Below are 15,445 nucleotides of genomic sequence, written 5' to 3'. Positions count from 1 at the left end.
AACGTGTTTCGGCTTCTTTCGGGGAATGCCGAAACGTTTCGGGGAATGCCGAAACGTTTCGGGTAGCCGAAAGAAAAAAGAAGCATGATAGCAATGTACTACAAAAAATAATACAACCCACTTCACCGTTTTTGACAGCAATTGTGTTTGTGTGATTCTCTGATGTTAAGTGAGTTGTGTTATTTTTGTGTAGTACACTGCTTTCCTGCTCTGTGGTGCCTTCCTACTGTGTAACCTAAAGCAGTTACAGAAATAAAGTGCTTTTGACAGCAATTTTTTGGGGTGATTCTTTAATGTGAAGTGAGTTGTGTTATTTTTGTGTAAGATACTGCTTCCATGCCCTTTGGTGTTCCCCCCTGCTGTGTAGCCTAAAGCTGTTCAAGAAATAAAGTGTTTTTGACAGGAATCGTGTTTTGTGATTCTCTGATGTTAAGTGAATTTTGTTTTAATTTTTCTGTGTGGGGGACTGCTGGTGTAATGTGTCATAATGCTTTGCCTACTTGTACTTTGGAAGGGAGAAAATAATTTTTTTAAAACTTTATTTTGTGTTGTTCTTGTTTTATTCTTTGTTGTGCAGTTGGTTCCCATCATAGGGAACAATGGGGCTGGCTGGCCAGCCATCTCTGTAGGTGGTGGGGGAATTTGAGGGAGGGTGTCTGTGGTTCAGGTGCTCTTTCACAGGGACCAGCTGGCACTCAGAAGTGTGCCCACCATTGTGGCACCCCTGGGCTGTGCAGAATTGCCCAGGGAAAGAGAGTTTAGAAGTTCCCAGCATAGGGAACAAAGGGAGAGGGCTGGCCTTTGCCAGCCTGTTCCTGGGGTTATGGGTGTGGGGCAGGTGGGGGTGGATTTGGGTCTGTGAGGGGCTAATGTGGGGATTTGGGTCTGTGTGTGGCAGCTGGGGGGGAATTGGGTTTGTGTGGGGCTGTAAGGGGTGGACTTTAGGGGCTGAGAGGACCTACTTGGGGAGGCCATGAAATGCCCCCCCCCAAGTGGGAGCAGTCTGAGCCTTGGTGGAGGGTGGGAGGAAGGGTAGGAGAAGGGCCCCAGAGGGCTGGGGGGCATTTTGCATGCAAAATGCCACCCCTGGCAAGATAAGCCTCCCCCAGCTGTCAGTGGTAGAGATGAGAGCAGAGCACCTACTTGGGGAGGCCATGAAATGGCCCCCCCAAGTGGGAGCAGGCTGAGCCTTGGTGGGGGGTGGGAGGAGGGGTGGGAGAAGGGCCCCTGAGGGTAAGGGGGCATTTTGCATGCAAAATGCCACCCCTGGCAAAGGAAGCCTGCCTCTTCATTTTTTTCCCCATAGGAAATAATGAAGAAAGATGAGCAGCAGCATGCTAACAATATGCTGCTCCTTCGCTTTCTTATGGGAGGATGGGGGACTTGCTTTGGGGGGCCATAACATGGCCCCCCAAAGTCCAATCTGTCTGAAACTTGGGTGGTTGTTAGAGAAGGGTTAGAGGAAGGTCCCCACCAATTTTGGGCTTATTCGGTGGGAAAATGCCTCCTCCAGGCGTCCTGGAAGACGGAGGCATTTTCCCATAGAAAAAAGCCGAAAGAATGCCGAAAGAATGCCGAAAGAATCCCGAAAGCCGAAAGAGGTTCTTGTTTCGGCTTTCGGCTTTAACGATAGAGAATCTTCTTTCGGCTTTCTACTTTCGGCTATAGCTGAAAATTTTTGGCTTGCACACCCCTATGTCTTAGGGTGGAAGCGCATTCAGTCGTGCGAGCTGTTCTCGGCAATCAGAAGCAAAGCAGCCCACAAAGAGATTTATTTATTTTATTTTATTTTTAACTCGCCCTCCCCGCAAGCGGGCTCAGGGCAAGGTACAAAATTGATTAAAATACAGCTTAAAATCAATGATAAAAACAGATAAAATACAGATAAAACCAGATAAAATACTGTGCCCCTTTCGGGGCAATCAGAGGGAGTGGACTCTCCATACCCCTTGTAGAGGGAGACTGGTGGAAGGCTCGGCAATGATGGGCTAAAATTAGCCTCCACCATATACCTGGTGGAACATCTCCGTCTTTCAGACCCACCTAAATGATACAAGATCCTGGCGGTCCCGAGTGTCCTCAGACAGACACTTCCACCAGGTTGGGGCCATGACCGAAAAGGCCCTGGCCTTGGTAGAGGCCAGCTGAGCCTCCCTAGGGCCAGGGACCACCAGTAGATGTTTTCCTGTTGAACAAAGTGCTCTCTGGGGCACATACAGGGAGAGACGGTCCCTTCGGTATGCTGTCATCCCTTGTCATCTGTTGTTTGTGAGAAACTAGACTGTTCTCAGTGCCCTGTTTATAAATTAGCAATAATACAAAGCTGCCTCAATCAATCGGAAAGGACAAATGAAGTGAGAGGCTATTGTTAATGCATGTTTTTAAAAAAGCAGTTTCTCCTACTGTGGTTGTGGATTTTGACGTTTCGCCAGCAGCTGTGACTGGCATCTTCAGAGGTGTAGCACCAAAAGACAGAGATCTCTCTCCGGCCGTGAAAGCCTTTGACAATATAGTTTCTCCTACTGTTTACCCAAAATCTATTCTTGTGTAATTAAAAACCTTTGGGTTTGTTCTTACACTTTGGAACAGCAGAGAGCTCTTTTCCCTCTTACATGAGACAGTCCTTCAGGTATTTGAAAGTATCCAAGTATCTGAAACTACCTTCAAATTATTGAATTAGCCAGGGTTGGGTGGTCAAGAAGGAAAGAACGGCCAAGACTAACAACAGTAGTTGGGGGTTGCTCCCAGCACCAGTATCCTTCCATGGAAATAATCTCAAGCTATCTGCTTATCTGTATTGGCTGCTGGAAGAAGGGACCTTTTTCTCCAAATGCAGCAAGATGATAAATTTTCTGTGAATTCAAATTTCGAACTGCCCCAATCACTTTCTGTATTGGGGAAACTTATATTTACTGATGGTCTACATAAAAGTTTCCCCAGGGTGGCACATAGCTGCTCTTTGGGGCCATTTCATATTGAGAAAACAGTATGGGAGGGGGAAGAGTTAAGCCTCCTCTCTCTGCTTGTCATGTCCTCATCTGAATTCGGCCCCTGTGCTCAGGATTTCAGTTTCAAGCACAGAATTCCCAGTGTATATCTGGTAGGGCCAAGATACAAGTGACAAATGACACTTGAACAGCAAGTGGAGCGAGTGGAGGGCAAGTGAACAGGGAGAAATACACTTGCCATTCAAGTGTCATGCGTCACTTGTAGCTTGGCCCGTAGACAGGACCAGTGCTGCACCTGGCCAATGGGGGAGGGCACACACTGTGTATTGGGGGGCCTTAGTGTCTATGTTGTGTGATCTTTTTAAACAGCAAGAGTTGCAGGAATGAGAATCTTAGAACCCCCACTCCACAGGCTGCTTCTATCCCTAAAGATTCCATCACTGAGGAGGTCTTTCCCCTTCCGTTTGCTGAGTTCTCATACTGGAATTGAACTTTTCTGGGCAAAAACACTTTGAGAAGGGGCAGAAGGGAGGTGAGCTGTAGTCATGCAATGGATTTGGTTCCCTCATCTGCATGCCAGTCTTGCTATTAAGATCACTCAAATTCCATTTTCAAACGCACGAAACAGCCTCTGTTATATGTAGTTTAGCTTTTAGCTCTTGGTGAATGCATTTACTCATCCGTTTAAGGATGTTATTAAACTTCAAATGAAATTATTATATGCTGAGTCTATCCATGTTAACTGTGTGTTGGGGGACGTGGATATTCACACAAAGTTTTGCTTATATGTAGAATCATAAGAATGAATCTTTGTTTTGCTTTCCAAATATTTGTTTATATAACAGTGTTGGTTTTGGTAATGTTGTTACTGAATTAATCAATGTTTATTTACTACATCAAAGATTTTGATCTTGTAGACCTGTGTAATATTTTTGGAAAATATTTCTGGGCAGAAAAAGCCGTGGCTTGCAGTGTGCGAATAGCAAGATGTTGCTATTTCTCATTAAAACATCCCTTGCTCAACATCTTATATTAAAATATGCATTCATAGAAAATGGTGAAAAAACGGCTAAACCTAACAGAGCAAACTTTATTTTTAGATTATTACTCCCATGGCTGCAGTAAATACAGGTAGTTTAAAGCTAGAATACTTGGCTCGCTTGAGAAGATGGTGCAAAGACATGGCATTCATCTTTTGTAGACTAACCAAAAGAGGAGTGGAATGGTGTTTAATGTCTAAAAAGAGAAGTGCTGCAACTCCAGCCTTTTTAGAAATTGCACCTTCTCAAAATTCCTATTTGGGGTAGTGGTTGTTAACAAGGATACTGTTTTGTAAACACTGTTACTTTTCATTCTTCAAATCTGAACCTTGGGCAGGAAGGTGTTGGAACTAATGCAGGCCTCATTGAGTCCTAGTGTGTGTGTGTGTGTTAACATTTATTCAGATGAGATACTGATGAGGAGTGAACTTTTGGCTCTATTCCAAATGGGATCCATTAACCAGTTCTTTTTTAAAAAAAGTTAGAAAGCAACTCTTTTCCAAGATTGTTCTGAAATCAGGATTGCATCACGTTCCTGATGAAATCAAAAATTTAATGGGAGGGGTTGGCGGCAGCTTAAGAGAAAAAACAAAATTCAAATCATTAATAAGTGGTGACCTGAAGCATTTATTAGGGGAAATTTACAAAATTTTACTGCAATACCACACAGAAATGGAACAAGTCAAAATCAGTATGTTAAAATGGATGAAAACTTCAGATAAACTATCCTCATGAATCAATGGGAAGATCTCTGGACTAAAGATATTAAATTTACAGATTGTCAGTTGTTAAAAGAGAACTGGTATAAAATGTTCTTTAGATGGTATACTGCCCCCATAGACATTGTGATAATTAGTAAGGACTATAGGGGACAGTGTTGGAAATGTCAATGCGCAGGTGCAACATTTTATCACATGTGGTGGACATGTAAGAGAGCATGAAGATATTGGATAAAGATTCATGAGGAGATGCAGAAGATTCTCAAGCTCAGGTTTGAGCTAAACCCGAAAAATATGCTATTAAACATTTTACCGGATAAATGGAAATGGAAAACAGATTTGTGCCCTGACATGCCAGAGTGGAAAGACAAGATGTACGAATATTCATCAGTGGCCAAATTAACTTCTTATGTGCACAACAGACCAATAGTGGAATTTTGGAAAAAATGGAAAGATTTCTTTGATTACTTGGGTTAAAACTAAGATAACTTAAAGTAATTATGTTATAAAGATAAAATGCAGGAGAAATGACTGATTAAAATTATTGACATTAAAAGTTTGGGTATAAGCAACCAAGGAGAGGGGATGAGACCTATTATATAATTTAGTTGTGCTATTATATATTCTGAATATCTGAATATCTTAATCTAAATTCAAGTGTAGTGTTTGTATAAGTTTCTATGCACATTCTATTGATACATCTTTTCTTTTTAAATAAAATAAAAACTTACCTCTCAGGGCTGTTGTGACAATAAAATGGAGAAGATGAGAATGATGTAAGGGGCTTTGAGTCGCCATTGGGAGAACAGTTGGGTATTAAATGAAGTAAATACATTCTGTTTCAGTGTGATAAAGGCCTTACAAAGAAGCCTACTTGTTACTGCCATGTAAGTTGGAAGGGCAAGAGATGGCTGTGGGGATAGTGATAGGGAAAGGGAAAGGGTACTGAACTGTGCTTCAGTTTGATTCTGCTGTAGGTGGCTTGGAAAATGAGAGAATTCTAAAGTGTGTTATTTCTTGTCCCACAAGAAAAAATAGTATTATTATTAATTAGGAAAAATTATCTATTCCAATTTTTCAGTCTCAAAGTACAGCGTTGTTATACTCATTTTGCTGCATTTTCTCATACAGATGGAGCTGGGAACCTAGGTTTTGAGCAGCCATTTTTGGAATTATTGAGTTGAGATACAACAAACATTGAACCAGTGAAATAAGACTACAAAGTGGAATGGGAATTAATAATAATAATAACAACAAAACAGTAACAACAGTGTGCTTATACACCATTCTTCTAGACTGTTTAGTGTCTGCTCAGAGTGCTGAACAAAGTCAGTATTCTTACTATCCCCACAATGCAGCTGGGCAGCAGGGGCAGAGAGGAGTGGCTTACCCAAGGCCACCTCGGCCAATTCCAGACGGCCCTCCCCATCCCGAAACGTCGCGCGTCATTGCGCGGAAAGAGCGAAATACCGCATTTTCTCGCGCGAGTTTTGCACGACGTCGCGCAAAACTCTCGCGAGAAAACGCGATATTTCGCGCTTTTCGCGCGATGATGCGCGATGTTTCGGGATGGGGAGGGCCGTCTGGAATCGGCCCTACTCTGCTCATGGCAGTAGTGGGATTCAAACCAGCAGAGTACTGATTTGAAGCCCAACCACTTAACCACTATTAAGCATAAAAAGGAAATAATAGTTGAATATTTCTGTGAAACAGTGAGGGACTAGAGAGAGAGGATGTGTGGGTATGTGTGAAATAATTCTTTGTTGAGCAGGGATTTCTGGTCATGCTAAATGTGCAGGTTTTTAAAGAGTTGGGTTCCCCAGTCCCAACTCGAGTTCCCTGCAGCTACACAGCAGCTTTGGGGAATAGTTGTTAAAAAAATACAGGGGAGCCCAAACAGCCTCAGAATGCCTCCGCTGAGGGAGGAGGAGCTTCTCCCTCCCCCCTCAAGCTGCTTTCCCATGTCAAAATAGCACAGAGTGGGGGAGGGGTTTCCCCTGTTTTTACTGCTCCACGTGGAGTGTTCTGTGCATGTGGAGCAGTCAAAACAGGGAAAAACTTTGTGCTATTTTAACATGGGGAAATGGCTTGAGGGAAATGGCTCCTCCCTCCCCCCACAGAGGCATTCTGAGGCTGTTTGGGCTCTCCTTTATTTTTTAACAGCCATGTACTTTTTAACTGCTGTATGGCTGCAGAACCACCACCCCCCCGACCCAACTCTTTAAATATCTGCACCTTTAGCTTGACCCTAGTGTGGGGACTGGGGAATCCTACTGTATCTTTGCATTGGGAGTGAGGATGATGGTAATAATAATAATAGTAGTAATAACAGCATTCGATATATATACTGCCCTTCAGGACAACTTAATGCTCACTCCGATTGGTTTACGAAGTGTGTAATTATTATCCTACTAACAATCACCCTGTGAGGTGGGTGGAGCTGAGAGAGCTCTTAGAGAGCTGTGACTGACCCAAGATCACCCAGCTGGCTTCAAGTGGAGGAGTGGGGAATCTAACAGGGTTCTCCAGATTAGAGTCCTGCTGCTCTTAACCCTTACACCAAACTGATGGGTGAGATGCATTCCAAATTACCTGCCTTCATTTGATCAGAAGTAGTTGGATACTCTTCTCTGTGGGTGGTTACTTTAGAACCTTAACAGTAGAATCCTAAGAAGAGTTACTCCAGTCTAAGAGCAGAACCACAAGTGACAAAAGGCACAGATTGGACACTTGTCAGCTTCCCTCAAGTTTTGATGGGAAATGTAGGCAGCTTGGCGGAATGTTGGACAAGTGACAGTTGAAAAGTCCATTGGACAGCAGTCAGAGAGCCAAGCTGCAAGACCAGGATGCCTACATTTCCCATCAAAACTTGAGGGAAGCTGACAAGTGTCCAATCTGTGCCTTTTGTCACTTGTGGTTCTGCTCTAAGTCCATTGAAATCAATGGACTTAGACTGGAGTAACTCTTCTTGGGATTGTACTGTTAATCTTTCAATGTGTTGATCGCAACTATGGCAAACTCTTACATTGCAGACCATGGTTTGGAATTAGGATAACTACTTTTAATGATAAATTAATCAGATCAGATGTGTTCTACACAATCTGTGGTCCGAATGTACCTCAGCCAATAATAAGAAGAGACAGACGCAGAGTCCTGTGAATGAAGCAAGTCTATAACGTTTATTAAACATGGAGGAATGAAGGTTACACAGAGAGTAAAGGGTTCCCTTGTGTCCAATGCTCATCAAAGCTGTGCAAAGCATTTTATACCTTTTGATTAATTACAATATTTGTTATTCTATTGGCTCAGATCTTGCTGTGGTCCCCATTGGCTCAAGTGGGCTACCACCTCTAATGATACAATAGTCCAGGGGTATGCTTTTTGGAAGAAACAACTTTGGTGAACATCATAATTATAATATTTCCCGATTGCCATTGCTTATCTTATCTGTCCTTGGTTTATCTCTAGCAGGAACATCTCTCTTCCTTTTCCACATATCTCTTTCATAGGCTTTTCACTCTGCCCCTCTTTCTGTTCCATGTAGCATTTTACTAAAGGCACCCCAATGTCACTTTTGGCAACCTTGTATGCTGAGCTCCGTGGGAGGGGAGTGCTCTCCCCTCCTGAGGAATGTGCTTGAAGTTGCATTTAGCACCCATTCCCCTTCTCTAGGGCTTGTTCTTAGCCTTGAAAGATTCAGCTAATCTGATTAGCTCACAGCTAGCTTCCTTCTTTCAGTAACACATTTTCTTTCCCCTTTTTCTGTTGCTACATTTAGCATAAAGCAGTTTTACTAAAGGATTTCTGTATTGAGTCTTAAAACAGGTGTCCTGCAGGTGCAACTGCCTTATAGCAAGCTTCACAGTGACTGGTTTTTAGTCTTCACAGTGATTAACGTACATAACATTCATTCTGCTGTGATCATTTTGTCTCATTTTCTTGCAAGTCGCGTTACAAATGCTACATTAGCGCCTAAGAATAATAATGCATAGCAGTATTAAAGGCACATAAAGGCATATGAAATCTTCTTCATTAAATCCACTTCCCACAGAGGCAAGGAGGGGGAGAAGAGAACTGTTACATAAGCTATCTGTATTGTCATATACTTTTAATATACTTTTCTGTTGTAGCTTAAATGTAGCTCAGATGTAGTGCTCTGTATTCTGTATAAGTTTCTATGCACTTTCTATTGTTATTTCTATTACTTTTTTTCAAATAAAACTTTATCTAAAAAAAATCAGATCAGAGACCACTTTCTAAAATTCATGGAAATTAATTTGTGTCAGTTTTGTATTAAAATCTAAGTTGCTACATTAGTCCTTAGATCCTATTCAAAATTACCATGTTTGCTAAGTTCTTGCCCAGGCATAAAATTATGTAAGTTTTCTTTTTAAATACAGGCTTATCTCCCCACCCTTTTTTCCCCCTTACAGCGCTTCACCATGCAATTAAATTAGCAGAAGAGATTTCAGCATTTCCTCAGCAGTGTATGCGTGGAGACAGAAACTCTGCTTACTACTGTGCATTTGATGCTTCCTCGTTCACTGAAGCCATGCAATTTGAATTTGACACAGGATTACAGGCGATACTGAATGAATCTGTTCCTGGTGCTAAGAAGTTCTACTTAGGACATGGGCGCGGTGGCGCAAAATTATAGGAGTTGGATAGTGTGTGACTTGACCTCTACTAATAATAATTTCAATGTTAAGGTCACAAAATAAGAACAGTTACTTATGTTTCTCCCATTAAAGTATAATAAAAAAAAAATAAAACAGTGGATGGAAAATTTAAACTGCTGACAAGAGTTGCAGTTAAGAAAATTTGTACATGCATATTAAGGTTGCCAACTGTTCGTATATTTGAAGCATAAAATGGTTGCAGATTAATTAAACATTTTAATGTACCAGAGGAAATGGGTTTAATTATGACTTTAGATACCTAGTTTTTAAATGTAGTATTAATGTGGAAAAAATCACTTTGGGTAACAGATGATCACTTACTGTTTTCTGCAACCATAAGAATTGCAAAGAAATAAATTTCACGGAAATTAATCCACAAACAATGCAATCCTGTGCAGAGCAACTCCAGTCTCAGCCCATTGATTTCCACGAGCCTGCTGATTGCACTGAAAATTTCTCTGATCTGACAATCTTTGGTGAGCACAATTGCATCACATATGTGCATGCACAGACCTCCACCTAGAAAGGCTCCTTCATTCCTTTCAGCTGGCTGAAGGTGGGAATGAACATGCTTAAGATTGAGATCTTTAAGGCTATTTTATTTGCCAGGGTTTTTAATGGGATATAAATTGCAGATATCTTTTGAAGGGAGGGGGAAGTTATTTGGGATTTTATTTTGTTGGTTGTAAGCTGCCTTGAATCACGAGGGAATGTGGGATATAAGTATTTTAATAAACATTAATCACAATGAAGTTATAGTGGACAGAGTATTGTGTTTGCAGCAGAGTTGGGTTTGCAGCGCAGTTCATGGATTTTACTGATAGGCCTTGGGCAAGACATTGTTTTCTAATCTTGCCTACCTAATAGGGTGGTTGTGTAGATAAAATGGGATAACTTCATATATGCCATTCTGGTCTTCTCAGAGATATGGTGGGATACAACTATGACAATGGCTGTTTTCACACTGCTTACCAGCCATGGAACATTGTGCCAAGCTCCCAGAATGACACTGTCTTCCTGGTGCGATTTTGCTCGAGAACAGGAGTTCTTGCGCGAAATCGCGCCAGGAAGACCCTGCTGTTCCGGGAGTTTGGCGCGATGTTCCATGGCCGGTAAGCAGTGTGAAAACGGCCAATGTATAGCAGTTATTTTTGACAACAATTTTCGTATTTTGTGATGATAGCAGATGAGGTGGGTAATAAATTTATGTATATAACTGGTGGCTGCTGAATACTAGAACAGAGAGTACTTCAGCTTATGATGAGAATTCAAAGAAGCTAATTGAAAAAACAAACTACCCATTTTTCCGCTATGAAAGAATTTTTAAAAGCTTGACTCTATGGTTCACCACCAGATGTCCTCCATGAGTAGGAAAATATGATGTCCATAAAATAAAGATATTCTGTACTCAGTATTCATAACATATTTAAAGACAGGACAGTGAAAGGAAAGTTTGAGAGAGAGCAAGCACAAATATCAGGAGGTGAAACATTCTTTTTATAGTATTACCGTTTAATTCTGTAGCCTGAAATACCTCACAGAAAACCTTGCTGTTTTTATTTACTATGGAAGTAATTTTCTGTATCATTCACAATGGAAAAATGGTCCTTTTAAAATGGGTAATTTAAGAGGCCCTTGTACACCCTCCCATCAAGATACCTTGACTGTGATAATGTTCTCAGGTTTTTACATGAAACTGGTATGATCTGAATCCAAATCAAGATATTCAGACGTAGTTCTTCAAAGAGTGAATAAAGCTTTAACTGAACGTATATAGCAAAGCGAGAGGGTATTCTACACTGCGTGGGCTTGGGAGAGCATTCAAGAGAAACCTGGAAGGGCTCTAATATACCAGAGTGACCTTGAGGTATACAGGGAATCATGATGTAAAAATAGACGTTTTAAGGTCACAAGGCCCTAGATGATAACGATTAAAGATTTTCAAAAAAACCCTCTGCATGTGCCGTAATGTCTTGGAACTCTCACAAGGGCAGTAACCAGGGTTACTTCCTTCCAGTCTGGGCCTTAAAGGAGATTGAGGCGTGTGCGCGCGCATGCGTGCGCAATGCGTATGCATAGTTTCATGTAAAATCGGTGATGTTCTGTGTATCCCCCAAGCTCAATTCCTTTCTCAGACTGGATCCCTTAAGCTTTGAGAAAGTGTTCTTCCCCTTGCAGTTCAAGACATCATATGGGCAGGAGGAATTGGCTGGTTGAGTCATGTGCAAGCAGAAAACCTAATAGCATCTTTCAGCGTAGAACAGAAGGTAAGCAAGGGGGAAGGTTTGGGCTAAGGAAGCGGGGAGGGAAATTTGCATGCTGCCGCTGCAACCAATAGGGAAACGACTGTACCATTGTGGTTTAGGGCCCATGGGACAACTGGCCATAAAGAACACATTTTCTCACACAACGCTGTGGGAAGGGGCTTTCTTGCATCAGAAGGAGGTTTTAAGTAGATAACAGAAGAACAGGTGGGAAATAGAGAAGAATAAGAGAAACAGAGAATAAGAGAAACAGAGAAACATTTTCTCTGTTTTCTTCCACTTCATTGGTGGTGTCTAAAAAAATCAGTGTAAGCATTGAGGCCTGCATAATTAAAACGTGAAGTGTTTGGAAGGGTGAAAATGATTTTAAAATGCTGTTTCCTGAAAAGCAGTTTAAAAACACACACACACCGTTTAATAGGCCATGAGGTAGAATCTAATTTCGGGCAGTTTATATTTTATCAGGCCATTATTCGTTTATTAAAAAATCATTCAGCTAGTACATAGTGCTTGCCTAACACTTTTTTTAAAAAAATCCTGAATATAGGTCAAGTGCTTTGGGGTGCAATCCTAAGCAGAGCTGTAACCTTGTAAACTCATTCACTTCCATAAATGTAGAATGGTGTAACACTGCATAGGATGGCATTGTTGATTACTTTGGGGGAAAGGGGCATTATACACATATATTACTGAAATGAAATCAGTAAGTGAAATTCTGTGCACAATTCTTTCTTTTTGGCTTATGTTTGCAAGGATGTGTGAAATATTTTGCAACGAACCAAGATTAGTATTTGTTTCTTCTTTAAAAGCAGTCCTAAGTTCATGGGTTTCCTGTTAAAAGTTATTCACAGATTATTATACTGTACTTCCTGTAAGCTACCAGTGAAATAAGATACATTGTTTTAGTACTAATGACCACCTCCCGAAGTAAGATGGGGGAGCACAGGAAGAAACAAATGAAAAGTGAGTATATAAACTTCAAACATCAGATTGTCTGACCTCATCATATGCCTGGCAGTCAGCAAGGGTGTGTGCTTTTTTGACTGTTTTTCTGATGGACTTGGTTCCTTAAGATGCATACAAATCCATTAAAAGGAAACACTACTTGCAGAAAAACAGCAGGATTTGATCCTAGTGGCACCTTAGAGACCAAGCAGATTTCCAGGGTATAAGCTTTTGAGAGTCAGAGCTCCCTTCTTCAGATAACTGACATGTGAAGAAGGGAGTTCTGACTCTCGAAAGCTTATACCCTAAGAATCTTGTTGGTCTCTAAGGTGCCATTGGATTTAAATCTTGCAGGGAAAAGCCATTTGAGTATTCAAAATGGCCTCAAATCAGACCCATAAACCTTATGAGGCCAAGTGCTCAGAATAACTTTTTTCTTAACATCTTTTTCATGAAGAATTGACTGCTTAAAATACACCTGGGTTGATTTCGTTGTTGTTGTTAAACTTTTCCATGCCTGCTTCTTTTTTTAAAAAGTTCTCATTACTTTTGATAATGTGCATTGATCATTCTGTTTTTTCATACTTTATTTTAGCATTTTTAATGACTCAGTTCTAAGTTTTTCAATACAGGGGCCTTATTTTGTTGTGTTTGAACAAATTCTCTGTTAAACGTGGGAGGCAGTAGATACCAGGGGTCATTATAACTATGCAGAAGCAGGAATTTCAACAGGAGCAACTTTTTCCTAGCTACAGTGCTACCAAGGATGAAAAACCAGACCTGTCCAAAATTTCTTCTTCTACACAATTATTAACAAACAGTACAGGAATAAGGGTTGCTAATCACTATGGCAGGGTCTAGAATTATCCTGGCATTACAATGTATGGACTACAGAGACCAGTTCCTGCAGAAGATGGAAGCGTCAGATGGTGAATTCTGTGGCATCACATCTCCACTGAGCTGCCCCCCTCCCCCAGCCCCCCAACAGGAATCCTCCTCTGTATGGCATCTGCTCGTCTTCCGCAAATCTTTTTTCAGCTGAGTTTGTTCGTTTGTATTGTAACAATATCCTTGTAATGGATTTGAATGCCTGTTAATTTTTTTCTTTGCAAATAGTTAGCCTTTTATACATATCATGGCATTTGATTCAAGAACTATGTTACAGTTGTTTCAAATCAGTCCAGAAACCTGATACCGCTTTTAGTTGGTGTAACTAAATTACTATAATCTGCCAAGTAAAGGCATAGTAGATGGAAGAAAACTAATAAAGGGGTGATGACTTATGAAATTACCTTGGAATGTTGTTGCTATGCTGGTTTTGAAACACAAGGAAGACCAAATAGGTAAGCTGAGAACTACTGTTTAACCAGGTGAGCCCTTTTCCGTTTCATAATAGAGGAATCAGAGGTGTGAATGTGCATACACTGCCATAGAATCATGTACCATTACGATGAGTCTTCCTTATGGCACAAGAATACCTTCCAAGCAAGAAGCCTTCCAGGTTGTCTTGTATGTGCCCTTATGATACTCAAATATTACATTCCACAAGACGTTACAGAGCCGAGATAGGTCTGGGTTTTTTTGTGGGCTTCTGGAAGGTATAGAGGTAAAAGTGATGGACTAAGATCTTGGACACCCAGGTTTGAATCCTCTCTCTGCCATGGAAGCTTGCTGGGTGACCTTGGGCTGGTCACTCTCAGCTTAACCTACTTCACAGGGTGGTGGTTAAGATAAAATAGTGCAGGGAAGAACAATGGTGTAAGCCACTTTTCTCCATTGGAGAAAAAAGCAGTGTAGAAATACTTAAATAATAAAATACTGTGGGGAATCTTGCTTCTACACCCAAGTTTATGTTTAGATTGGACAAAGAGGAATCTCATGGGAGAAGCAATATGGAAATCGCATCCACTCAGATCTCCACCTTTGATACTCTGAGAGCTCTTAGCATCTTGAGTAAGCTAATTCCTGCTCTGACTCTCAGCCTTCCAGCATTTTGATTTCCTGGGGCATATTCACTCAGGGTGGTTACTGGAGGGTTCTCTCCTCTGTTCTTGTTTGTACTTTGTGCATACCCAAGGAGTCCCCAGACTATGTAGAGAGACTTGTCTTCTATGTAAGTAGCTGGGTTATGGTGCTTTCATGATTTGTACTAATATCTGGAGATCAGTTGCAATTCCACAAGAACTCCAGGCCGCACATGAAGTTTGGCAACACTATACAGGGGTGAGCAGCTTCATAAAGATTTTTCTAGGGGCTTCCATGGTCAGAAAAAAGGAGCTTAGGTGTTTTCATTATGTACACAGGGATTTTGTGAGACATGCTGGTTCTTGACAAAGAGTTCTGTGAAACTTGAGAGTCCGCACATTCTCAACCAACCCAATGCACTCAGAAATATATACCAAAATGATCAATAGGATCTACTCCAAAGTAAAGAAGCATAATAGTATCTGTGCACAGGCCTGTCATCTTTAATTGAAGTATGAGATTTGAATACCATAACAGCTCCCAGTCCATACATGTTTTTATTTCAGATTACACACAGGTATGATTTATGATATGTTTTCTTGTTTTAAAAAAATGGTGGTACTCAATTCCCCACCATCTTCAGAAAAGTGCTGGTATTCAAAACAGGTGAACCCCACCACCAGCACACAAAAAGCCCTATGTATGATCATATAAACCTATACCTGTAATGCTTCCTCCTTAATCAGTTCGTTTTGTAAGTCTCTTCCTCCTGTTTGCCTGTGCTTCCCTAAAGAAAATTCCATCCATCCTTTTTTAAAATCTTTCAAACTAGTGGAATCCAAACGAAACTTTTTAAAAAACTTGAAAACCAAGATTTCAGTGCTG

General features: G+C 41.0%; 1 protein-coding gene across 1 annotated transcript in view; it reads left to right on the top strand.

Annotated features, from left to right (window-relative positions):
• LOC129333678 (enoyl-CoA hydratase EchA19-like) overlaps positions 1-10,138 on the top strand; it is a 33,840-nt gene extending 23,702 nt beyond the window's left edge. The window contains exon 6 of the mRNA XM_054985501.1: positions 9,141-10,138. Coding sequence (XP_054841476.1) covers positions 9,141-9,364 — 224 coding nt within the window. The 3' untranslated portion in view covers positions 9,365-10,138. The remainder of the gene's footprint in view (positions 1-9,140) is intronic.
• Positions 10,139-15,445: the final 5,307 nt, after the last annotated feature.

This window comes from Eublepharis macularius, chromosome 7 (assembly GCF_028583425.1).
Source record: "Eublepharis macularius isolate TG4126 chromosome 7, MPM_Emac_v1.0, whole genome shotgun sequence".
Classification (NCBI taxonomy): Eukaryota; Metazoa; Chordata; class Lepidosauria; order Squamata; family Eublepharidae; genus Eublepharis; species Eublepharis macularius.
This window is presented reverse-complemented; position numbering and strand designations above follow the sequence as displayed.